This window comes from Leuresthes tenuis, unplaced genomic scaffold (genome assembly GCF_036924035.1).
Source record: "Leuresthes tenuis unplaced genomic scaffold, fLeuTen1.0.hap1 SCAF_1, whole genome shotgun sequence".
Lineage (NCBI taxonomy): Eukaryota > Metazoa > Chordata > Actinopteri > Atheriniformes > Atherinopsidae > Leuresthes > Leuresthes tenuis.
Genome location: NW_027325355.1, coordinates 9,157,474 through 9,184,729, shown reverse-complemented (window position 1 = coordinate 9,184,729; position 27,256 = coordinate 9,157,474). Strand labels below are relative to the sequence as shown.

The 27,256-nt window shown below is 42.6% G+C and overlaps 2 protein-coding genes across 2 annotated transcripts in view; one reads left to right on the top strand and one right to left on the bottom strand.

Annotated features, from left to right (window-relative positions):
• LOC140291438 (uncharacterized) overlaps nt 1–27,256 on the top strand; it is an 873,052-nt gene that overhangs the window by 253,280 nt on the left and 592,516 nt on the right. The window contains exons 5-8 of the mRNA XM_072379413.1: nt 1,740–1,875; nt 3,600–3,670; nt 5,334–5,618; nt 8,018–9,929. Coding sequence (XP_072235514.1) covers nt 1,740–1,875; nt 3,600–3,670; nt 5,334–5,618; nt 8,018–9,929 — 2,404 coding nt within the window. The remainder of the gene's footprint in view (nt 1–1,739; nt 1,876–3,599; nt 3,671–5,333; nt 5,619–8,017; nt 9,930–27,256) is intronic.
• Nucleotides 1–27,256, bottom strand: part of LOC140295152 (NLR family CARD domain-containing protein 3-like) — a 229,674-nt gene that overhangs the window by 85,761 nt on the left and 116,657 nt on the right. The gene's annotated exons all lie outside the window — the stretch shown is intronic.

Genomic DNA, 27,256 nt, shown 5'->3' with positions numbered 1-27,256 from the left:
TTTGATGACGTCTGCAGCAGCTGCCCTGCCATCATGTACATCATGAGGTACTGAGCTCCAACACATCTTACCATTTTTGGACTTGAGTCTTTCAGCAGGAGCAGCTTCAGCACCGGTGACCTCCTCATCTGACTCATCAGATGAGTGTCTTCTGGATGATATTCCACTTTGTCTTCCTCCTCAGAAACCTGCTCATCCGTATCTCCATGCTGCTCTGTGTCCTCTCCCTCATTTTCACCAGAAATATGATCCAGAACTTCTCTCACTGAGAACCTTCTTTTCATTTTGGCATGCTGCACATTGGAGATGTGCACTCTGCAGGTCACCAACTCCACACTGAACTGAGCTCACATGTGTGGACATGCCCGTCTTTGCTTGTTCTGTTTCTGTGCAGGTAAACTGTATAACAAGGCAAACTGAGAATCCCCTAAAGCTCACATGATGAGGAGAGGAGCTGGCTGTCAGTGTGTTGGCTGACAGTGCCCTGATGATGTCATCTGTGGCTCTAATTATTGCTTTCTAATCTTATTTTTGTAACTGGGACGAAACCGACCCGAACAACACAGAAGTCATAATTTCAGCCTGAGCTTTTTACAATTTAGTTTTATTTTGGTTCCTGACAATAGATAAATCAACTCCAGTTAACTGTAAATATGAAAAACTGTGGTATTCATGTCTCATCCCATCATCACCATTACAGCACCGCTGCTGGAGCTGATACAGACACACAGGAGACTTTTAACATTTTATCAGTATCAGTTTTACACAGACAGCTGGATCCAGGATGACTCTGGTTGCTGTGCAGACCTGAGAGATGTCACCTTGATGTGTTCACAGTTTGTCACATGATGACAGATGTTTTTAGTCTCTGTGCACACATCTGGTGCATCTGTCGCAGCACTAAAACTACAGAGCTCCTGCACAGAACAAATCCCAGTTTAAACCGTGGTTTTGATATATTTTCTGGTGATTATCAGCGACTTATTCTGTTCCATCACTGTGAGTCTTCCCAACATTAGGACTGCTTTCAGCCTACATGGATGGGACAGTAATGGGTGGTGTTTCCATCGGCCGGTGACAGACATAACAACAAAATAACGAGACAGAGACGAAGAGACTGAGCGTGGCGTCTGTGACAAGAAGAGTCAGAAACTAATGACATGGATAAAAGTGAACTCTGCTCACAGTGTAGATTCAGAGCAGGAAGTTAGTCCTCACCCATCACTGTGTTTAACTGTTTGAAGCTGTCGGCTGGAAGAAGGATTCTTGGCAAATGTGTTGACAGTGTAGATTATCTTCAGTAATTCCTTCTTCATCCAGTTTAAAATCACAGAGATTTAAGATTCCTCAGATCAGATGATGATCTGGACATTCTTGCATTAGCTCTCTGATCTCAGTGAGACTTCCTGGTTGAATAAAGGTGATGATGTGAGGTTCAGTTAGCTTTGCATTCACAGAGCTGTTGACATTTCCCTTAAAACAGGTTACTTTATACTTTTAGACCAAAAAGGTACATTTCAGAACCTGTACTTTTGAAGTTGAAGCAGAACTTTTATTTTTGACAAAGTATTTTAGTTAATTTTTTACAAAAGTATATGTGCCTCTACTTAAAAAGAGGTTCTGTGTACTTTAGCAGCCCCTGAAGGAGAGTCAGAAATCATCAGTCACACCTGAACACACCTGACTGTGTCATATAAAGCTGACCTCTGATCACTTTAAGACTCTTTTATGCTTTGCAGAGTTTCAGAGTGACGGCAGCCTGCAGACACAGAGGACTGATGTCGGAGAAGCAGCAGAGGATTTCCTCTTCTTCCACACAGACCTGGTCCAGACAGCAGAGAGCTGCAGAGGGAAGAAGTTCATGGAAGAAGCTGAGTAAGTGACACTTCACATTCATTTAACAAAGTCTCCGAGCAGGAAGAGATTTCCTCTGCTGATGAGACACAAGTCATGTGAGCTGAGAGTAAACAGCAACAATCAGTGTGTGTTGATGAGGAGCTGCAGCTTGTTACCAACATGAAATGTTTCCCACTCAGTCTGCTGCTGTTTTCTCCTCCAACAGAGGAACTCTGACTGGAATGTGCTGTTCACTGACACTCTGTTCATCACTGCTCTCTGAACACACTCACAATAAAACTCTGAGTCCTGATATGAGACCCAGATTAATCCTGGACTCTGATCCTGTTGGACTCTGATACTCAACCTGTTTTATGAAGGATCATAATTCAGGTGTGTCTGGAGCCTCTGTGTGTGATCATGTGGACTCATCAGTGGGTGAATAATATTTAACAGAGAGCAGTGAGCGCCCCCTGGTGGTTCCTGTCAGACTGCAGTGATCCTGCAGGATGGATTTCTGGAGTCCTGCTGCTACTTATCTACAGTATAGCTGTTCATGTCAGTTCAGTCCTGCATTCAGCCCATCAGTGTGTTTCAGATATCAGATTTATCATCATGCTGCAGGTTCAGATAATCAGTGTGTGTCAGTAAATGGAAATGTTTCATCATCATCATCATCATCATCATCATCATCATCATCATCATCATCATCATCATCATCATCATCATCATCATCATCATCATCATCATCATGTCTGTGCTGCTCCATGCCTCCCTCTAGTGGACTGGTGGAAGAACAGCAGCTGATCTTTTTACAGCCCAAATGATGGAGAGAAGGATTTGAGTTGATGTGCAGATGAATGATTTGTGTTTCCTCTGCAGATGAAGGTAGAAAGTGTGTGTGAGCTGATGTGAATTCAGCAGCATGGATCAGTGTGAGGACACTAAAACCACTCTGTGTGGGGAACATGAGAGCCAGAGCAAAGCTCAGAGGTGAGATGACCATCTCTAACTGTCCATGACTGTTCTCCATGTCAGAGCTCAGCACTCACATCACCAAACCACCTTTATTCACAGTAAAAACAGTTTAGTGTTGCGTTAAAGACCAGAACAAAAACAAATTTCTCATGATGCTGGACCTGGACTTAAACCTCAACCTGCATCTGGACCAAGATCTGTCAACTTCAGGAAGAGTCTCCACATCGATCATCATATTTTTCTAACCCACACACGCTTGTCTTCCTTTTCGTCCAGCTCGCTGTTCACTACACCTGTAACTGAATCTGAAGAACCAGTTCCTAAAATCAAACCTAATTATTGGCCTTCTGAAGCGTCCTCTGAACCTAAACCTGGCTCACATCCTGAAGCTTCTGCTAGATATAAGCCCAAAGCTCTATTTGGGTCTGTATCTGAACCAGCACCAGCAATCACATCCAGACTTCATCCTGAATATGAACCACCAGTTGTGCCAAGACTAGAGTCTGGACTGCATTCAGCTCTTGAAAGACAGCCTCTGAAGTAAACTGAAGCTGAAATTTACTCAAATTGGCTTCATGGTGAAATATCTTATTATTACATACATTACTCTTATTACATACTAAAAAAAAAAAATGAAGAACTTTACAACGGCCAAGCGTTTGATTTTTATTCAGCTTCGGCCACAAATTTTCAATTCAGTGCATCCCTAGTAATTTACTTTTGCATCAGTTTTATTAGTTTTTGTTGCATTATAGAGAACTTTCCAATTTTGTTTTTTCTTTTAGAGCAAACATGGAGACACCTGTGGAGCACCTGCAGGACCCTCCAACTCAGGCAGCTCCACCACCTTCAGCAGGTAGGAGTCTATCAGTTTCTGCATGGAGACATCAGTGAGGCAGAGACACATGATGCTCAAACTGACCAATCACAGCGACGGTTGTTTCTGTGTGGGTCCTTAAGCTTTCAGTTAGCAGTGACTGTTAGACTCTTTAACTATGTTAACCCTTAATACAACTGCAGCAGTGGGCAAGAGGCAGGGTACAACACCCCACAGGTCAGTCACAGCTCTGATATGTAAGGAAAAACACCAGTTACCATGGTGATAAGCGCCTCACTACAGTCTAACGTAATTTAAATTCCTTTAATTTAAAGATCTCTGCAGGCTGCCATTGATGTGATACCATCATTGAACAGAATGTAGAATGAGTTTTTAGGTGATGTCTTTCCAGAATAACAAGTAACAGGTAAAGGAACCTGTTCTATCCCACTGATATCTGATCCAACTGTCAGAGCTAACTCCGCTGCTTATCAAGTTCAGAGCTTGATGTGCAGCTGTCAGGATATTAATGGCAGATGGATATAAACTTTGCACAAATTATACAAGTTTTCATTCTGGTTTTGGAAACAAAAATCTAAAAAAGTTTTATTTGTAATTGTGTTTATTTTGAAAATGCTTCAGATTTTCATCACTACTTTCTACTATTAGCTTTAATTGATCTTCAAACAGATTCACCCATCAAAAACCATCTGGTTAAATATAAAACAAACCATTTCTGATCAAGATATCTTTGTTCGGAAACACAAACAACAGCAATGACTCTGAGAGTCTGGAAGGTTCATAAAATCAAAAGCACTCTTCTTGCACCAACCAAATTGACTTAAATTTTTGGAATACCTTAATGTTCAGCCTTTTATATCATGAACATATTGTTTACATTAACACTCTGGTCCCATTTGCTCACTTGGTTTGTGTCAGTACAGTGGTGCAAGGTAGGGAGGACCCAGATGCAGACTTCCAAAAATCAAACAAAGATTTATTCCAAATAAGCATAAGGCAGAGCACCGGGCAAGAACTGAAAACGCGGCTGAGCCGGATAGCAAAAAATGCTTTAGCGTTAGCGAAACATTACAAGACTTAACTATGAATTTAAATATACAAAACTTTGAATAATAATACTGTGACTATGGAAACTATGGTGGCAAAAAACCTGACTTAACAAGCCGTGAACATGGAAGATAAGTGAGGATTTCGCAATGACTGACTGAACGTGGAAATTGAATACTGTGGGGAGGTGATTAGTGATGATGTGCAGCTGTGGAACAGAAACAGGTGTCTTGAGTGAAGACTAAGTGACAGGGAAAAGAACATAACAAGAAAATAAACCAAGAACCTGAAAACATAACAAATAACCTGGAAACAAGAGTAATCAAAACATAAAACGTGACAGTTTGGGTGTGTGGTATTAGGACTAAACACTTTTTGGGAAATCTTCCACACAGACCGAGCTCCTCTTCCCTCAGCCTCACAGGTATATGATATCCCCTTATCAACAAAAGCACAATGAAAGCTATGTTCATGACATCATTCATCACTGACTGTCTCCCTGGGCTCCAGCTTCCTATTATCCAGCACTTTACTGTGTCAGCTTTCAAAATGTACATGAACCCCTGAAGTAGTCATGATTCATTATTTTTACATTTCAAGAACATTTATAGTTCATGTCTATGACATCTTGCAGAGAGCGAACTCAACAGAATACGAATGGAGTTTGTGAAGAGGGTGACGGAAGAAATCCTCAAGCAGTTGCTTGATGCCCTCTTAGCAGATGGTGTCTTCAGTGATTTGGAGAAAGAAGCAATAATCGAGGAGAACCAGACCAGAGCAGATAAGGCACGAAGACTCGTCGATGATGTAAGAAGAAAAGGAGAGGAAGCCTGCAGGAAGATGATGGAACATCTTCAAAAATTAGATCGTACACTTTCCTCTCAGCTGTGTTTGTTATCTGGCCCATCAGCACAAGAAGGTAAAGCCACATATTTCTGTAATAAGGGCTTAGAGGGTGCATGGGAGTTCGCCCAACTAGTATACATGTGTTTTGGAGACTTGGAGAAGGTATTCAAACGTGTCCCTCAGGGAGTCCTGTGAGGGGTGCTCCGGGAGTATGAAGTGCTGGACCCCTTGATAGGGGCTGTTAGGTCTTTGTATGACCGGTGTCAGAGTCTGGTCCTCATTGCCGGCAGTAAGTCGGATGTGTTTTCCGTTGAGGGGTGGACTACGTCAGGGCTGCCCTTTGTCACCAATTGTGCTCATAATTTTTATGGACAAAATTTCTAGGTGCAGCCAGGGGCCTGTGGGAGTCCGGTTTGGTGACCTCAGAATCAGGTCTCTGCTCTTTGTGGATGATGTGACTCTGTTAGCGTCATTGGGCCGTGATCTTCAGCTCTCATCGGAGCAGTGCAGCCGAGTGTGAAGCGGCTGGGGTGAGAATCAGCAAAATCGGAGACCATGGTCCTCAGCCGGAAAAGGGTGGAATGCCCTCTCCGGGTTGGGAATGAGATCCTTCCCCAAGTGGAGGAGTTCAAGTATCTCGGGATCTTGTTCACGAGTGAGGGACGGATGGAGTGGGAGATTGACAAGCAGATTGGTGCGGGGTGTCAGCAGTGATGTGGCCTCTGCATCGGCCTGTTGTGGTGAAGAAGGAGCTGAGCCAGAAGGCGAAGCTCTCGATTTACAGTCTATGTTCCTACCCTCACTTATGGTCACGAGCTGTGGGTAGTGACCGAAAGAACGAGATCACGGATACAAGCGGCCGAAATGGGCTTCCTCAGCAGGGTGTCTGGGCTCTCCCTTAGAGATAGGGTGAGAAGCTCAGTCATCTGGGAGGGGCTCTGTGTAGAGCCACTGCTCCTCCACATCGAGAGGTGCCAGATGAGGTGGCTCGGGCATCTGGTTAGGATGCCTCCTGGACGCCTCTGTTTCGGGCACGTCCCACTGGGAGGAGACCCAAGGGAAGACCCAAGACATGTTGGAAAGACTATGTCTCTCGGCTGACTTGGGAACGCCTCGGGGTCCCCCCAGAAGAGCTGGAGGAAGTGACAGAGGACAGGGACATCTGGGCTTCTCTGCTCAAGCTGCTGCCCCCGCGACCCAACCCCCAAACAAGCGGCAGATAATGGAGGGATGGATGGATGGATGGATGGATGGAGGGTTCAGCACACTGGTCGCAAAGTACAGAGCAAAATAGACACGTTATTTTGTTGTTGGCAGGCAGAAAGCTATTGGTTGTTATGTGTTGTAGGCTTTATGTAGTCAATAAGGACGATTAATCTGTCCTGTTCCCATCTACATTGCAATGCACCCCTGCACTGACAGTGATTCTGTGGGTGCAGGAGGGAACATCGCAAATAATTCACCCACACAACCAGCTTGTTGTGTCCATTTTTGCCTTGACATGCACTTTTCACAGCGACAAACCATCATTACACAACGCAAGCTGTAAAAAATGAATGGGTTACATAGTGAAGTGGTGGGATTGTCTCATGAGGTCTGAGAGGGCCATTAGTAGATGAGCAGTGTCATTTTTACAGACTTGAACCAACACCAATTCAGTTCCACATTAGTTTGTGTAGTAGCTGCATCTGTGTGGCATGATAGATACAGTGGAGTCCATCTTTAACCTCAGTAGAAGTGGGAGAAACGTTCTTGGGATATGCTCTTCAGTTGCATTTTCTGAGGGTTTATCTCTTGGTTTATCTGAGGGAATGTTTGGAGTAGCCTTTTTTCTGAGGGCTTTGAACAGGGTTATGGTTGCTAATGTGTTTACAGAAAATAATCTCTGATTTTAAGGTGTGTTTGGATGTGTGTTTCAGATGGAAGCTCCACCTGTGCAGCAGCACGTGAATGTAGGGTTTGCAGTAAAGTTTGGTGTTGAGGATCTTCTGCAGTTGTTTAATGTATTTATTATTTTCACATGGAGTGAGTGTTTTTAGTGGGATTATCTTCTTGTTTTTCTTGGTTTGTATTATTCACTTATGGTTGGTAGTTTATTGAAAACTTGTGTCCTGTTTTTTTCTGAGGAAAGGCCTTGAGTTGCTTCCCTTGCGGAGGGCTTTGAGTTGGGTGTGTGATTTAAAACTCCAAAGGTTTTACACCAAACTGTTGTTTTGTTATAGGGTTTGCAGACATCTGATCCTCCCCATCTACACTGTTGTGTGTTAGAATAAATTGAAAGGGACAGAAAAATTATTTGTGTCTTTCATTTGCAATTATAGCCTATATTAATAACTGTAACTGAGATAAGTGTCTCATCAGAGTTTGAGGTAAATTTTCATTTAAAGGCACATGACTTTATTTACTCGATATCTATGCTCCATACACTGCTCAGTAAGAGGAAACCTTCTTGTCTCCCATTTTGTCTTTCAGAGGTGCTTCACAGGTGTCAAACCAAACTCAAGTGTAACTTGAAGAAGAAGTTCCAGTGTGTGTTTGAGGGGATTGCTAAAGCAGGAAACCCAACCCTTCTGAATCAGATCTACACAGAGCTCTACATCACAGAGGGAGGGACTGGAGAGGTCAATGATGAACATGAGGTCAGACAGATTGAAACAGCATCCAGGAAAGCAGGCAGAGCAGAAACAACCATCAGACAAGAAGACATCTTGGAACTCCCACCTGGAAGAGATGAACCAATCAGAACAGTGATGACAAAGGGAGTGGCTGGCATTGGGAAAACAGTCTTAACACAGAAGTTCACTCTGGACTGGGCTGAAGGCAAAGCCAACCAGGACATCCAGTTCATGTTTCCATTCACTTTCAGAGAGCTGAATGTGCTGAAAGAGAAAAAGTTCAGCTTGGTGGAACTTGTTCATAAATTCTTTGATGAAACCAAAGAAGCAGGAATCTGCAGCTTTGAAGAGTTCCAGGTTGTGTTCATCTTTGACGGTCTGGATGAGTGTCGACTTCCTCTGGACTTCCACAACAAGGAGCCCCTGACTGATGTTACAGAGTCCACCTCAGTGGATGTGCTGCTGACAAACCTCATCAGGGGGAAACTGCTTCCCTCTGCTCGCCTCTGGATAACCACACGACCTGCAGCAGCCAATCAGATCCTTCCTGACTGTGTTGGCATGGTGACAGAGGTCAGAGGGTTCAGTGACCCACAGAAGGAGGAGTACTTCAGGAAGAGATTCAGAGATAAGAAGCAGGCCAGCAGGATAATCTCCCACATCCAGACATCACGAAGCCTCCACATCATGTGCCACATCCCAGTCTTCTGCTGGATCACTGCTACAGTTCTGGAGGATGTGTTGAAAACCAAAGAGGGAGGAGAGCTGCCCAAGACCCTGACTGAGATGTACATCCACTTCCTGGTGGTTCAGGCCAAAGTGAAGAAGGTCAAGTATGATGGAGGAGCTGAGACAGATCCACACTGGAGTCCAGAGAGCAGGAAGATGATTGAGTCTCTGGGAAAACTGGCTTTTGAGCAGCTGCAGAAAGGAAACCTGATCTTCTATGAATCAGACCTGACAGAGTGTGGCATCGATATCTCAGCAGCCTCAGTGTACTCAGGAGTGTTCACACAGATCTTTAAAGAGGAGAGAGGGCTGTACCAGGAGAAGGTGTTCTGCTTCATCCATCTGAGTGTTCAGGAGTTTCTGGCTGCTCTTCATGTCCATCTGACCTTCATCAACTCTGGAGTCAACCTTCTTGGAAAACAGCCATCATCATCAGCTCCTATCGCAAGGGCACAAAGATCTTTTTCTTTAAAGTCTTTGAAAAATATGTTCGTTTTTTGCTCTGGTGTCAATCAGCAGAAAGAACAACAAACAACCTCCCAGACATCTGAAACAAGAGAAGATCATTCTGCAGATTCTCTTCGACTCTTCCATCAGAGTGCTGTGAACAAGGCCTTACAGAGTCCAAATGGACACCTGGACCTGTTCCTCCGCTTCCTCCTGGGTCTTTCACTGCAGACCAATCAGAGTCTCCTACGAGGCCTGCTGACACAGACAGGAAGTAGCTCACAGACCAATCAGGAAACAGTTGATTACATCAAGAAGAAGTTCAGTGAGAATCTGTCTGCAGAGAGAAGCATCAATCTGTTCCACTGTCTGAATGAACTGAATGATCGTTCTCTAGTGGAGCAGATCCAACAGTCCCTGAGTTCAGGAAGTCTCTCCACAGATAAACTGTCTCCTGCTCAGTGGTCAGCTCTGGTCTTCATCTTACTGTCATCAGGAAAAGATATGGATGTGTTTGACCTGAAGAAATACTCTGCTTCAGAGGAGGCTCTCCTGAGGCTGCTGCCAGTGGTCAAAGCCTCCAACAAAGCTCTGTAAGTACATGTTTGGTTTCAGTCAGTAATGAATAAGCTGCTTTCTGCATGTAATAAAGAATGAGTTATTTATTCTTACTTCTATGTCTCTAGTCTAAGTGTCTGTAACCTCTCAGGTGAAGGATGTGCAGCTGTGTCCTCAGCTCTCAGCTCCCAGTCCTCCAGTCTGACAGAACTGGACCTGAGTATCTACGACTCAGGAGTGAAGCAGCTGTCTGCTGGACTGCAGAGTCCACACCTGAAACTGGAAACTCTTAGGTTAGATTTCAATTATGTTTTGATGTTTTTCTCTTTCATGCAATGTTGTGATGCTGTAATTTTAAAATATATTTTTAAATTTTTAAAGAGGACACATAATCAAAAATCCCTTTTTATATATCTTATATTTATATAGGTAGGGGAACATGCAGTTGTTGAGGGCTGTTCAAAAACAGTTTAAAAAAAGACAACAGAGGTGTACAGAAAAAAAGCTGAATAGAAATATTTTGAGAGATGTTTGGCCAACTCTCAGCAAAAGAGAATTCTTCCTTCATCATGAAAATACAAAACAAATGTTTTGTTCAATGAAGATTCATCGCTGTACGTTTCACATTCTGGTAGAAAACGAGCAGCTGTCCTTCCTTTTGATGTTCCCGTTCTTTGGATCAAGGTGCTGTAGCCACCTGCTGCTGTATTTACTAACTGCTCCTCACATTTTTGGATTTTCTCTTTAGATCGGCTGCAACAAAATTACACAAATGTCTGAGCAAAGTTACAAATTTCATGTCACGATTAGACAGGGAGAGATTAAAAATGGGCAACTTGTAAGTCTGAATAATCTCAGTCTACATGTATTTTTGACATGAAACTAGTTCCATCTGAAAAGCCTTTTTCATTTGATGTGACATTGAGTCATGTCTGTGCATTTTGTTAATCTCTTATAATTTGTTTTTCTTTAGGAATATGCACTCATGTGTCATTAGAAAATATGTTTTTGGATCATGAAATAGAGATTAACAAAACTGTATATCACCTAAAAAGAAGCTATGGGGATGTTTTGGCTTCACGGAGCAAATGTGGATGGATTCTTTTAATGAGTGTTGCTTTGACAGTAACATTAAATTTTATTCAATTCTAAGTAAGTATTGTGGTGGAAAAAAATAATGAATATTATCCAAGCACTGTTAAGGTGAAAAGCACTCAGGCAGGTTTATTGAATAGTTCTTGTACAAAAGAGAACAAGACTTCAACACAGAGCACCTGTGCCAGAATGTAACTCTGATTTCCAGTTTCAGTGCATGTCGTATTATACCTGAACACAGGAGAAGGAAAAAATGTATTTGTATCAGACTGTGCAAGCTAACTTCTCCTAGCTGGACGGTCTTGCGGAGTGCGCAAAGCAGAATATATAATGTAATACAGAAATGTTTTATTGGAAACATCTTATGCCTGGGAAAAGAAGACCAAGTCTCACAAGTCATTTAAACATGATGAGAAACAAGCATAAGGCTAAATAATAATTTTCATTACAGTATATTATTGTTTTTTTCCCAATATTATCTCTTCAGCCTGGGTGTATGTAACCTCTCGGAAAAAAGCTATGGAGCTGTGTCATCATTTCTCACCTCCCAGTCCTTTCGTCTGATAAAGCTGGATCTGAGTAACAGCAACCTACAGGATTCAGGAGTGAAGCTGTTGTCTGGTGTTATGGAGAATCCAAACTGTGAACTAGAATTTCTCAGGTGAGGTTATTTTGATTCTTGGAGTATAGTGTGACTTTATATCATAAAAGCAACGGGTACAAAAGAAAACTTACTCTGCAACATGAGATTAACAGAATTAAACTAACAGTAATTCAGAATCAAGCTGTAACTCAACATTTTTATTTTATTCATGGACAGCTTTGACTGAAAAAGTAAAAGTGATGGTGAAGTTGTTTAGGGACACCAGAGTATTTAAATTTAGGATTTGTTGATTATGCCTGTAGTGAACTCAAGTGTGGAATTTAATACAAACTTAAGGCTTTAAATGACTGCAACATTCTTGATGTTGCTAATCAGCTTATGGAGCCACATTGCCCCCGAGTGGTCCGTAGTACTGAATAGTTTAACCCAAATCTAAGTCAACAACTTGCATATGACATGTGACATTTATATGAAATAATGCAACTGTTAACCAATGCATCAGCTGTTTCTTATTGTATTCTGTGTTTAACACAGGAAAATAACATTGTTTGGTTCATTATTCATATGTAATAACTTTACAGATATCCATCTGAATGTTGAGACTCATAACCATCATGTCATGTTATGTTATGTTGTTTTGATGTCTTTATATCCTAAGTTTATGCTATATCTTTACCCTTTATATCTTATGTTATGGTGTTTTTAGAATCCTCTGAACAAATCTTTATGAGACGGAGGAATGCAGGAGTCGAGTTGCTTTGAGGCACCCTCATTGCAGGTCGCCTTACAAAATACGCCCAGACAGACGTCACAACAGTTTCAGGCATACCATTGGCTGAAAGTGTAGCGTAGGCCTATGTCAAAAGGGAAGCTCTGTATTGATTGAGCAATCCTGTTACTGAAACCAGTCTACAGAGCATGTTTAATAAGTAGTACAGGTGAGAAATTTAAAATGATTCAGACCTTGATCTTTAGACACTGAAATAACCAGAAGTCGTGATGTTGTCTTCTATAATACAGTGTGATAAAGAGTACAGGGTGATAGATGGCATCCAAAGTATCATAGGCAGGTGGATATATTTTGATCACAATTTCCACTATCAAAAAGCAACATTTCCTCCAATAATCTGTTTTTAGGATGGAGGATAACTGCTTGTTTTTGTACAAAAACTCAACTCAACTTCATATATGAGCTCTAATGGTTAGTCTGTCATCAATCCAAAATCTATTGTAGGTTAGTGTGACACAACAAATTGATAAATAAGAGTAATGTATAACATTACTTATCACAGATGATGCAATGGTTATATTCAAGTATTTTGGAGTGAATATGTACAGAGTGAAAAAATGTGATCCAATTCTAGTCCAAATCAGCGACCACATGTTTAACAAAGGCAGATGAGTAGGGAGGCCTTGACCAGACAGGAACAATTTCTTGTATTCTTTTTTTTTTAAACAGCAGGGTTGGATGTGTGTGTGTGTTGCTAATGCATCTTAATTGCCATCTTTTATTGGGAGGATGGCAGGCATGGTTCATCATTTCCAGACGCTTTGCCAGTATTGTGGTCAGCATCCCATCCCCAAACAAACTCCTCCAAGGTGGCGAGTTTAGAGGCTAAAACAGACTGTCAAAGTATGGAACTATCTACAGCTTGGGAAGTCCAAGTCTGTTTAATCTCTTTATTAGTTCAGTGTGTAAAAACTCTAATTAAGCACATGGGGAAATTAAGCTATATTTTACAAGAGAAGTTTGTTCACCCTTCTAAACAGTGATATTATGTGGCTCATTTTTGTTCAGTGGTAAAGGCATAACAGGAGGTCTGAGACTCAATGGCATTTTTATTTGGAACAAATGGAACAAATGCTTCTAACTGTAAAGAGTCTTCTCAGACTGTTTTTGCTGCTACTCACTCTGTCACCCTGTCACACTATTTTAAGATGAATTTATATCTTGGTTGTATTTATACCAAGCAAGACTGATTCAGGTGATCACAGGTGAATCAGTCTCGCTTGCTGTCTGTCTTTCTTCCTTTCTAATGAAACATTCACCTTTTTTTCTCCTCAGACTGAGTGTCTGTAACATCTTGGAGAGAAGTTGTGCAGCTCTGTCCTCTGCTCTCAGCTCCCAGTCCTCCAGTCTGACAGAACTGGACCTGAGTAACAACGACCTGCAGGATTCAGGGGCGAAGCAGCTGTCTGCTGGACTGAAGATTCAACACTGTAAACTGAAAGCTCTCAAGTCAGTATTCATCAAACTCAGTGTTGATTTATTTAATGAGTCACAGCACTGTGGAAGGTGTTGGATGGTGTCGGATCAGTTTTTTCAGCTATACCTGGAAAAACTTGTCTTGTTTTTAGGACAGACATCTAAAACTTTCTGCTCAAACTGTCTGAAGTTTATATTAACCAATGCACACTGAAACACATTGTTTTCTGTCTTTAACTGAACATGAAAGATGTGGAAATTTCTTGATTCAAAGACAGATCTTGATGTGGATGTGAAATATTCTGTATCACCGCAGCCTATAAAAATGGTGGTATAGTCTGGTTGTTTTTGTAGTCTGAAAACTTTTTGCCACACTACAAATAAATTTCCCAAACTTTCTGGTGACTACAAATATCAAATTAGATGAACAGAATGAGGCTGAATTGTAGTGGATTGTTTCTATCTTGATAGATGAACATAGTCACTCATCACTCATCTCCTTCGCCTGTCCTCGCCTCCTCAGTCCATCATTTGGGACCAGTCTTGCCTCCCACTTGTCCACGTCCAATAGAATATCATGCCTCCTGTGCAATGTTGCACATATTTGTTTTCTATATATTCAGTCTGATATACTACTACTACTACATTACAAAGTCTAGATATGCAAGCAAAAGTGAAAACCACAAATTTACTTTTAAATTTAAAGAAGCTGATTTAGGAACTTGTCCACATAGTCAGTGGAGAATAGTTAAAACAGGAATAGAAGTAGAGACAATGGATCTACCTGAAGTTTTTCGCAGTAAAGTACTTATGGTGTCTCTGCTGAAATCTGAAAATGTGACATTAGCTGCAAACCGAATCAGTAACTTATAAACTTGAGACAAAGGTAAACAGAAACTCAATAAGACAATTCCTTTTTTTTTTTAATTGTTAACATTTGATGACATTCAGCTTCAGTTTCAGAGCAGTTCTCTCAGAGTTTCTGTGTTGTTTTGTGTGTCTGCAGCCTGTCAGGCTGTCTGATCACAGAGGAAGGCTGTGCTTCTCTGGCTGAAGCTGTGACCTCCAACCCCTCCCATCTGAGAGAGCTGGACCTGAGCTACAACCATCCAGGAGACTCAGGAGTGAAGCTGCTCACTGCTCGACTGGAAGATCTAAACTGCAAACTGGAAACTCTCAGGTATGTCTGATCGAGTAAGGAGGAATCGGAAACACTTCATCTCCTTTTCACACAGTCTTTATGAGAAGCTGTGTTCACTATGCCGCTGAGTTAATAATAATAATAACAACCTCTAGCTCACACACATTTAAGTAACTCTGTTCGGAACTTAATCTGTTTTAGCTGACGGATGAATTTATCTTAACTTAGTTGATATCAGACTTAATGACAGATCACACAGATACCCTGCCTTTGTAGGCTTGATTTTTTTGATCACTGCCCCTTTGTGCAAATTAGCCACTAAAATGCCTACCTGTCGAATCTTTATCACAAGAGATTATGAGATTATCCCTCTCCCCAGCAGCACTCTCCAGTGCCTCCTGGGGGATCCCGAAGCATTCCCAAATCAGAGAGAATGTAGAATTTCTCCAGCATGTTATGGGCCAGGGATAGAATAGCCTGCAAAAGCAACTCTGGTACCACATACTGTCACCACAGAGTGCTCAAGGGATAAGTAACTCTGCGAGGATAAAGATCTGGTCCACTGTTCCACGACCTGGGTGAAAATCATACTCTCCCCCTGAATTTGAGGTTTGGCAATCAGTGATAGAGCGGCCGTGGCTCAGTGGTCGTCCAATAACCTGAAGGTTGACGGTTCGATCCCCACTTGATCCCCACTCACCGCTCAAAAGATTGGTGAACTGACAGCTAGAGGGGTGGCAGTTCACCTCCTTGTCACAGCTGAGGTGCCCTTGAGCAAGGCACCATACCCCCATGCTCCCCGGGCACTGTAATTGGCTGCCCACCGCTCCAGTGTGTGGCATCTGTCTGAGTGTGTGACCCTGTGCATGTGCGTGTGTGTTTTCAACAGGTGCCGACCTGGATGGGTAAAATGTGGAGGACAAATTTTGTGTATTTCATGTATCTACATGAGAAATAAAGACTTCCCCCCCTTGTCCTGTCCAGCATTGTGGCAGCAGAATTGTAATCTGAATACCTTTCAAGCCAAACAGATTTGCTTTGCCAAGGGAAGCTTTATGAATGTAAAGCTCCTCTTGATGCCCATCAATTGCCCATTTATTTATTTTTGTTACAATATTTCACATGTAATAGTGCCGAACCGGACCGGGGGACAGGGAAAGAGGAAGCGCAAAGAAGAAGAAACAGAACAAAAATAGACAGAAAAACCAGACAACCAGCTGCTACACCTGTAAAAACAAAACAGACGACAATCCACGGCCTCTGTGGCCAGCTTTAGCGCCACCAGGAGTACCTGAAAGCAGACAAGCAGAGACAAACCAAACAAACAAACAAACAAACAAAAACAAGCACAAGTAGCAGCAATCACATACAACACAACTGTGGATATAGATGACCTGAAACCACAGGATAATACATCAACTGCTTAGCAAGCATGCTACTCGGCTAATGATTGCATGTGTGTGTGTGTGTGTGAGAACATGCAATACCCATGGCACAGGACCTACATGATAACCGTGCTTAGTAATGAGTGTATAAGTGTACAGAGCCACAATCCACAGAAGCAGGCAGAGAGGGCCACAAGACCCAGGCCACCAGCAGCCCCAACGGAGCACAGAACCCAGGAAGCCCACCACAGGGACAACCACGCATCCACCCAGAAGACCGCAGAGGAAGCCCCTGGAAAGAGCCCCCATAAGCATAGGGCAGAGGCCCCCCGGGAACCAGGGGCAACAGCCCACCGACCCCGCCAGGCCCCAGCCACCCAGACATGGGCCGTGCACCGGACCCGGGCCCCAGGAGCCCGAGCGCCCCCAAACCCTCCGGCAGAGTCCCCACCCAATACCCGGGAGGGCCAAGCGCCCCAGACAGCCAAGCACAGTGGGCCAGTGCATGCCCCAGTGCCCCTGGCCAAGTACCCTGGGAGTCAAGACGTGCCCACAGGTGGGTGAAGTCGCGAGCAGTGGGGAGAGGCAACGCCGCCCCCCCATTGGGAGAAGCATAAGCAGGCCAGAGGACAGCAAGTCCCAGACACAGGCCCAATCATCACCACACGCTTGCACATCCCATACATCTGCACATGTCCCCCCTCCCTCAACTCCGCTGGGCCAACAGCCCCCCAGCCACCACAGACCCCGAACCAGCAATAACTCATCCTCCTGGCCCCTCCCGCAACGTGGAAGAAACCAGGCAACAGGGGTGTGGGAAGACCCCTCCCCTCACCCCTCTGGCTCTTCAATGAACTCCGTTAGCAACCTCTACCAAAGTGATGAGCAAGTCCTTTTTCAAGTTCTTAGACTCTCCCTCCTCAATGAAGGGCATGCTGGTCAGATAAAGGACTTACACAAAGTCAGCAGTTCCCCACCCAGGCCAAGCACAACCTGAGCTGGACCTTGTTTTCCCTTTCTTAGCCAATGGTTTGAACGGTTTGCCAGAACATCTTTGGGGCCAACCAAAAGTCCAAAAGGCTTGAAAGGCCTTCTTCTTCTAACTGATTGCTTCTTTCATTGCTGATGTTCACAAGCAAGTGAAACACCACAGCAGGCACAGACATCATTCTCTGCACCCAGAAGATGCTTCCACAGTGCAGGTCCTGAACACGGTCCGTTCATATTCCATGTTCTTAAACTCACCTTGTAGGTGAGAAAAGCAATCCTGGAGGTGTGAGTTGTAGATCTCATGGACAGACCTCTCTGACAAACATTCCCACAGTACACTTGTGCTTACCAGGTCTGTATGGCAGTCTTCCCCACCAGTAGATCCACTGACCTGTATCTGAACTGCCTTTCTGAGCTAAAATCATCAATTGATGATCACAGCTACGAGCCCTTAACTCACTAAACATACTACAGCTGCAGCAGTGTTGTTCAGGCTGTTCACAGCAGAGTTAAACTGCAGTTTAACTCATTGGTGATATGGTCTTCTCCTCCTGCATGATTCCATGAAGATAAACTGAAAAGATCCTATTGCTAGAACATGAAAAACACAACCATTAGATAGGACATTCCAGTGGATGTATCCAGATGTTGGACTGTTCCTTTCTCAGTGTAGAAACAAAGTGTGTGTGATAGAGCCATATAATGTCCATGTTTGCATGCTGAAAGAGACTGTGCTGCTTTGACCCCCCTCCTCCTTTCAGGGTGGAGCCTGCTGGAGAACAATGGTTGACACCAGGTCTGAGGAAGTGTAAGTGTGTTCTTCATCTGATTCATGACATCCAACCATCTTCACACTGTCACATCACTCATTGATCAAAGTGAACAGATGATAGATCAATAACTGCAGCTGGATTGTGTTTGTTCTCTCCATCAGATTCCTGTCAACTCACAATCGACACAAACACAGTGAACAGAAAACTGAAACTGTCTGACAACAGCAGGAAGGTGACACATGTGGAGGAGGTTCAGTCATATCCTGATCATCCAGACAGATTTGATGAATGTCCTGTGCTGCTGTGTAGAAATGTTCTGACTGGTCGCTGTTACTGGGAGGTCGAGTGGAGAGGAAAAGTTGATGTATCAGTGAGTTACAGAGGAATCAGAAGGAGAGGAGACAGAGAGTTTGTGTTTGGAAGTAATGATCAGTCCTGGAGTCTGAGGTGCTCTGATGAAGTTTACTGTGTCTGGCACAATAACAGAGTAACACTCATCATCAACACCTCCTCCTCCTCCTCTGTCTCTAACAGAGCAGCAGTGTATGTGGACCGTCCTGCTGGCACTCTGTCCTTCTACAAAGTCTCCTCTGACACACTGATCCACCTCCACACCTTCAACACCACATTCACTGAGGAACCTCTGCATCCTGGATTTACAGTCTGGTCACCTGTTTCCTGGTTGTCTCTGTGTTGAGTATAAAGAGTTTCCTCCTGTCAGAGAATCACTGTTGAACAGATAGTTCAGTCTGTACATGTCTGTCTCTTTCACTCAGAAACACCTTTTCAGATTCATGGAATCAGTCAGTTTCTGTTTGAAACTCTTCTGAATGATTCCTTGGAAACTTCTTCCTCTTCCAGTCCTTTAAAGATGGAAGCTGCCATTCTTCCAGGATGTTGTTTTTCTGTGTGTTTCCAGTCAAAGCTTCACACTGAATATCAGTATGTTGTGTTTCTCTGCAGCTCACTTCAACTGAGACCATTCAGTTGATGTCAGCTGCAGTTAGTTTGCTGCACATGTGACAAACTGTGATATCAGAGAGGAATCACTGAGCTGCAATCAGCCAAGATGAATTTCCAACCTGCTGTCAGATCTTCACTGATTCTGCTCCAATGTTTAGGGACTCTGGTTTAAACTGATAGAATTACTCAGTTCTGTCAGAGACAGTCGAGTTCTTTTAGAAAACTTTCTTCCTGGTTAACATGTCATAGGCGTGATGACTCTGTGATGACACCAGCAGAGCGTTTGACCAAAGCCTGTCTCATACATCTCACTAAGACCTCAGAAAATTGGGTCAAATTGTTAGGGAAGAAAAAGTCAGATGTGTCTTTCTATTCAAATGTGTTTTAGTTTGTGTTGCAAAAGCTTTAAAAAAAACATGGATCATATAAAGACAGCAACAGCACTGAGTGTTTGTGTTAATATGGTGTTATCTACTCTAAATATTGTTTTCATTATCTGTTCTGTCTTCTCTGCTAATTATTCACAATAATAAAGCTGAACTTCAACCTAAATGCAGCCGTGCTTCCTTAAAGCGTAAATGATTCAATGAATCTGATGCTGATGTTTCACAGAGATGTTACTACATTGTTGTTGGTTTGATTGTTGAATATTTGGATCATATATTGATATCTGACTGGAGTTATTTACCCCATTAAATGTGTAAATCTTCCACCTCTCTGTTAAAACAAAACTTGTTTCTGCAGAGAGTTTTATTCTGAAATAACTGAGTCATGCTTTTCTATCAGGATCCATCACAGACCAGACTTCCTGGAAGCTGAAAAACAGCTGGAAGGTCGACCAACTGGACTGGAAACGTCACTAAAACAATGAAGCTGCTGTTTTAGCAACCTCATGAAGTCGAGTGTCGTCCTGCTGTGAAAAACAGCAGCTGAGAGCTCAGATCAGGCATGAGGAGGGAAAACTGGGCAGAAACCTTCAAGCACACCAGACTGAGAGCTGAAAGCACCCAACCACAGAGCCACAGCCAGGACCAGGACCCACAACCAGAACCAGGTACCATAGCTTTGGCAGAACTAACAATTAGCCACTTTAAATATGTTTTAAAGCTGTTAAAATGTTTTAATTTTACACTGATTAGGGTCAAATGTGGAACTAACAACTACAAAGAGTCTTTAAGATCAGATTACAGTTTAAGTACAGACGGTTCACGCTTTGTTGTCCTCTGGTGGGACCATAAAGATGTGAAATGACAGCTGATCATCATGCTGATTTAGCTGCTGCTCTGATGCCACATGTTAACATCTGTCTGTTTGTCTCCAGGTGAACCATGACGAAGTGTACTCTGACCGTCTTTGTCCTGCTGAACGTCTTCACGCTGCTCAGGATTCCTGCAGGTGAGACACATCAAACATCTTCATCATTTAGAGTTTCAGCTGCTTTCACACAGAAAAACTCTAAACTACCTCACAGAGGAGACAAAGACCTGCCTGATGCAGCCAGGAGCTCCATATTCACCTCACAGACGCCTCTTATTTAATGTTGTAAAAGGAGTTTTACTGCCGATCTGTCATGTGTTCATGTTAGCTGCACCAAATAGAGAAATTTCACTCACTTTAAAAAAACAGTATCACACATACAGGTACATTAATACTAACAGGTTAAAAAAACAAGGCAAAAGTAACATAAAATCCCCAAAATGCAAACTTCTACACTGCTATATCTTTCTAGAAGTTTAAAGTGGAGAGTGAAACCTACTTTGAAACTGACTCAGGTTCAGGTTGCTTCTTTCTGACCAGCAGCTGCAGCAGTTTCACCTCTGAAATCAATCTAAAGCAGTGTTTGTGCATGGAGTTTGTATTTTCTGTCAGTTTTGAACTGACAAAGGTGAAATGACGGCTCAGCTGATTGGAAACATTTAGTTCATGATCCTTTTTAATGTGGTATAAACACAGCTTGAATGAATGAATGCATGGACTTGATTTTTATCTGAGTGCATTTTAGATCAGACAGTTATAGCTCATTTAAATACAACTTATTCCTCAGAAGTTCATAAAACCATTCTTATCATCCAAGCTCTGCTTGAGCCACATTATTATTATTATTACCCAGTCGAGCTCTCTGAGCTGACAATAAAAATAGACTCTTCTGAACCATCAACTTATATTTTAGACCCAATTACACCAAACTGTTCAAGGAGGTTTTCCCCTAAATCCACACCTCCACATTGGATTTGTTTTAAGGTTTTAAGGTTGCTGGAATTAAACCTTTACTTGAAACTTTCCTTTTACTCTGGAACCAGAAATTCCCCTTAAACTTCTCTGAGCCATAATTGGTGTTGGCAGCAGAGGCCTTGGAGGGAGTCCATTCCCTCTGAGTGCAGCCCACAGAGGGAGTGGGAGAGGTTCCTGAGTCTGTAAACTTCCTCTTGCTGTGTTGAGCTGCAGAGGCCTGGGGATGATTCTGCATCTTCTGGCCTGTTGGCGGCTTCCTCAGAACTTTCCTCTTTGCCACTTTCAAAGGGAAATATGTAGAAACCCTCAGACTCATTCTCCAGAATCTCTTCATCTACTCTGTCACCCCACAGAAGTGCAGGAGAGGATATTTTGGTTTGACTCAAAAAGGACTTTTTAAGTAAGTGTTGTTTTTCAGGCGGTTTGTCTTTCAGGCTTTTATAAACTACAGTGATGTCATGTCCTTTGATGACATGTTTCCATTGTGATGTCATGCAGAACTGTGAGGTCATAATCAGTGATGACATCACTTCTTGTGATGTCAGCAGCGATGGTGCTCTGTTCTCAGTCACCAGTCATCACGTGTGCTGTTCTGCTCTCTTTTTCAGCTTTATGATCTTAACTGTAAATAATATGCAGCACATGTTCATAGAGCCCAGGCAATGGTGGGAAACATGGATTGTATGAATGCTGTGTGAAATGTGAATGAAAACAGAAGCAGTGACCTGCAGATCCTTTATATATATGTGATAACTGAATCTGAATGTATCAGTGTCCAGGTCAGTAATAAAGTATTTATTGTATGTTACGGTGCTCACAGCTGCTTTCTGCACGCCTCACCTGGAAGTATCTTTGAAGCTGCTTTGTATGTTGTCTACACTGACTGTGAAGCAAAAGTAACACAACAGCCACATCTTCAGGCTGTTCTCAGTGTTTCCAGCACAATCATTCAGATGTTTTCATGCATCAACATAATACAGTAATAACAGTGTAGTTATGGTTGTTTCTATTCAGAGCTGCTTACAAGCAGAATGGGATTATTTCTACGTGTCAGCATACAGTGTATAACATCATTTCTAGTACAAATCTGACTTTGAAAGATGTTAAAATGACAGAATCAGCATGTAAATGATAAAGTGTCTTCCTGTGGATGTTCTCAGATATGTACAGTATGAACACTGTGATCCTTTCCCACATGTCCCAGTATGTTTGATTGTGTTCCAAGTGAGGGTCAGACTGGAGAAAGTGTCATGAAGCTGTCACCCTTAAACAATCAATAAAAGCTCTGAATACAAAAGCATTTCAGTGTCATCTCTATAAGTAATGATGAAAGAAGCAAAAGCTTCAGCTGCACCTCCTGAGCTCTACTTTCCATATTGTCTACACTGACTGTGAATCAAAAGCAGCACAACAGCCACATCTTCAGCTTGTTGTTGAAGAGCTGTTCTGACAACATTCACAGCCCAATAAGCAGCACAGTGACAGCAGTGTAGTTGTGTTTGTGGGTCAGAGGAAATCTCATGTTCCAGCCAATCAGGAGCCAGCAAACTCCGCCTGGAACAAACACTGTCACACTGACCTTCATCTGTCTGTCTGTGTCTCTACAGCGCTGGTTGCTATGGCAGCACAGCTGATTCAGGACCAGTTAACACTGACCAGGAGAGTTGGTCAAAGTGTCTCCTTCAGCTGTGGAACTGACCAGTGTGATGAAAACTGGATATACTGGTACCAGAAGAAAGAAGCAGAAACATTCACAGTGATTCTGGATATTAATAAAGATAGTGGTGATGTTTATAAAGGTTATGGTCATCCTCAGAAAGATGATTTCTCAGCTGTGAATAAACAGAACGGCTGTGAGAGAGCAGTAAACCACAGCCCAGGTTCACATATTTCACCTCCATCTCAGACAGAGTCACAAACATACTGAGCTGAGGGAGTTTCTTCCTCTCTGCTGTCTTCATTTATTTAAACTTTTATTCAACTTTTTCTTCTTATTAAGATAAGTTTTCTGAAGGTTCAAAGATAAAAACTGTGAACATTTCACAGATTTGTTCTGGAAAATGATCCAAATGAAACTTCAATTCACCATAAATAAAAGCAAGACATTTTAAAGACATTTATTTAATACTGAATGTTTTCATTCAAATGTCCAGATAAATATGAATCTGCTGCTTTGAGCTGCTGCTGGAATAAAGTCCATTCCTCCTTTAAAAAGTTTAATGAGCTCTTCATGAAAACACTTCCAGCAGCACTTGTTGTTTAACAGCTTTCAGCAGATTTCACCTCATCATTTCACTTTATTCCATTTTAAAAGACAGATCTTGGACTGATCTCAGGTCAGGATTTTGTCCTTCTAGCAGCAGCTTATCAGGACGCTGATTTTGTTGGACAGATGTTCATCAGTTTCCTGTGGATTTTTCTGCTTCCCAGAGGATGAATCCAGAGTGCACTGAGACTGAGACAGGAGCAGGAAAACTTCCTAAACTCATGTGAAGTCTTTGTAGCACATTACAGCTCAGAAACAGAACACATGCACAGTGAGGGCATGATGCTCAACACGTTTCTCAAAGCATTTACACAAGGACATTCATTATGTGCTGATAGTGATATGATTTCCTTCCCCTGACACTGGAATAACAATCATCTTTAAGTGATTTCATGTCACTTTTAGATCCATCAGCTCCACAGTTTTATATCTCTACATGTTAAGCATAAGGCAGCTTTCACAGCTCGCTATGTGGCAAATATCTGGAAACAACTGAGACTAACAGCCTGAAACATCCAGTTTCTACAAAGATAGCTCATATACACAGTTCTGTTGGAATGTTTCTGTACAGTCATCATGGACATTAATGTCACTTCCATTTAGTCATTTAGCAGATGCTTTGATCCAAAGTGACTCACAGGTGAGGAAACAACATCCCAGTGCAGTCAGGCCTACCTCTCATTTCCCTGTATTTGTGTCCATCCTCCAGACTCCTGTGGATCCTTTTTACCTCACGCTAAAAAAGCCAATATCACAGACGGAGAAAAGTTAGATCATGAGAGAGAAAAAAACTCTTGAAACTTTCTGTGAACAAAGCAAGGAGGTCAGTAAATAAGTCTACACCTCATTACAGTGGTTAATATTTCTGTCTGAATACGTTTTTGTTTGCATCTGTGTGGTTGTGGACATATTTGATCTAAGGGAACTTCAGATTGAAACCTCGCCAGTGAAGAACTGAATGTAGCACAACGTGTTGGTGTAAAAGACCACTCTGATGCTTAGAAGTCCATACTCCCACCAACTAGTTTAAAGCTGAATAATCCTTTCAGATGAGAGATGAAACGTCTTCAAGAACCAAGAAGAAGAAGAAGTTGCCCTTATTCAGGCCCTTACCCACAAAGTGTCACCGTGAGGAGCCCCCTTTCCAATCAGTAAACCTTCTTCTAAAAAAGTAGCCCTGAACAGCTGCCTCCAGCTCCTCTGAGGGACACACCTGCTGAACTGGTCATTGACATTAGAATAAAAAGGCTGCAGACAGAGCAAAACTCCTGCTTTGGAGATGAACCCTCTGTGTAATGCTTCTCACAGTTCATGAAAGAATATTATAAAATAACAATGATTTTAAGCATCTGTAATTATACTGGAGCAGCTGCTTATCTGAAGTGTTGCATATGTCACTGTGATCTATGTTATTAATGTCCAAACACATGTGAGCTGTGTTTAGATTTAGCCAAAAGCTGAAGTAGAGAAGAAGTTCTTGGAATAAAGAAAGAGGAAAGGATGATGCACAGTTTTTACAGTAATGAATGACACACAGTGGTTCTAACGGTGCCCTGGAGCTGTTCACATCTGGTCTTAACGTGATCAGAAAAGTGAACTAAGTACATCTTTGAACACGTTCAACAACGATTCAGCAGCTCCTTTCTCCACCTCTCAGCAGAACTCGTTAGTGATTGTGATGAGAGATTTCAACTCATGTAACCTCTCCCAGGAACTGACGAGCTCCAAACAGCTGGTGACATGCGCCATGCAGGACAGCAACACACTGGACCACTTCTACTCCACCATAAAACCCTCATACCGCTCCATCCCCCACGCTGCCCTTGGACACTCCGACCACTGCATCATACAGATGGTCCCCACATACAGGCAGCAACTGAGAAGGGCCAAACCATCCAGGACTACAGTAAGGAGGTGGACTCCAGAGGCAAGGGACATGCTTCAGGACTGCATGGAGTCTACTGACTGGGAGTCACTGAGGGGCCCTGAGGATGACGTCGGCAGCTTTTCTGACACTGTATGTTCCTGCATCAGCTTCTGTGAGCAGGTCTGCCTCCCAACCAAAACCATCACAAGGCACAATAACCAAAAGCCCTGGTTCTCCAAGCAGCTCAGAGAGCTCAGGCGCCGGAAAGAGCAGGCGTACAGAGAGGGTGACATGGACACATTCAGGCTGGCCAGACAGGGCCTCAAGAAGGCCATCAAAAATGCTAAAGAGGACTATAGAGCCAGACTGGAGAGGGATTCAGGCTCCAACGACCCTGCAGTTGTTGGAGCCCCCTCTGAACCATCAGACACTACAAAGGTAGAAGCCCTGGGGTCGCCCCCTCCCCCAGACTAGCTGATGATCTCAACACCTTCTACACCAGGTTTGAGAGACCCCCTGCTGCTTTATTGTCTCCAATCCCCCCCTCCCCCCTCTCTCTCTCTCACAGGCACTGAGAGCTCACCGCCACCCACTTCTCATCCCCTTATCACATATGTGTATGATGAAATATTTCTTAATGTATTCTGTGTGTAAATTCTCCCAGAAAGGTAGCATCATATGATATGGCAGGTTGTGTGTGTTTTTCTGTCACTTTACTCAAAGAAAGTTAAGGCCTTAGCATGCATGAGGTGTTCTTATTGTACCCCAACTCCTTGGAACACAGTAAACACCTCACATATGAATACATTAAGAAACAGTGAAAATACAGTTCTTGATCAGCAAACCTAATGCATCTGAAATATGTTAGATTAAGCTTTACCTTAACAGGACATATCAAATCAAAATATTCTCACACGGGGGAAATCTTCCTCTTCCTAGCTGGCTCCATCCTCTTACCTATCCTTCTCTCCTCACTCTCCCTAATCTCAAAACTATCTCTCTCTCACTTAACTCCCCAAACTATCTCCAAATTACATTAACGCTATCCAAACTCGAGTATCCAAACTATCAAAACTCAAAAAGTGAACTGACCGCAACTCTCCATAAAAAAAAACACATTTTAAATGGAGACTGAGGGGTTTCTACGTTTGGCATATAAATCTGACAAAATCTGAAGCATTTACGGAAGCAGTCACGTGGTTGGGACGGGTAGTGAGGTTGCGGACGTCATCATTTTCGGCTCCTCCCCTAAATGAAGTAAACAGTCTCCTCCATTACTCCAAACACACTTCGAAGCCTCAGCACATTTCAGAACATCACTACAGGAAGCTGCATGCAGGTGAGTCCAGAAAAGAATACATGTAGCGGTCAAACATTTGCAGAAATGTCTTCAAAGTGCTTTGTATCATTGGTTTGATTCCTGCACCTGGACACGGGCAGTCAGAACATGTACTAAAGAGTAAAAAAGTTCAAATAACCTGGCTGCTATACACAGTTAGCATGTCCTGCTAATTCTAATGCTCTGCTAACCGTTGTACTCAAAGCAGAAACCAGAAACACAACATCAACTATAGATTTCAATAAGCCGGTCAGATGGGCAAATAAAATGGAGCTTTATCCTTTTAGCTGTGTGTTAAACACATTTTCCACTAAAGCTGCAGTTTTCTAAACTTTTTTCTGTAGATTTAAAAAATTAAAAAAATTTGATGATCAATGTAAAATTTAGAATTGTTCTTTCCGAGCTTATCTGGGTATCATTTGGCTTTTTGATAAAACTGTGGAGTGAAAACATGTGATATGATGTGTTTAATGTGTTTTAGTGTTTAAAATCTTAAAATGG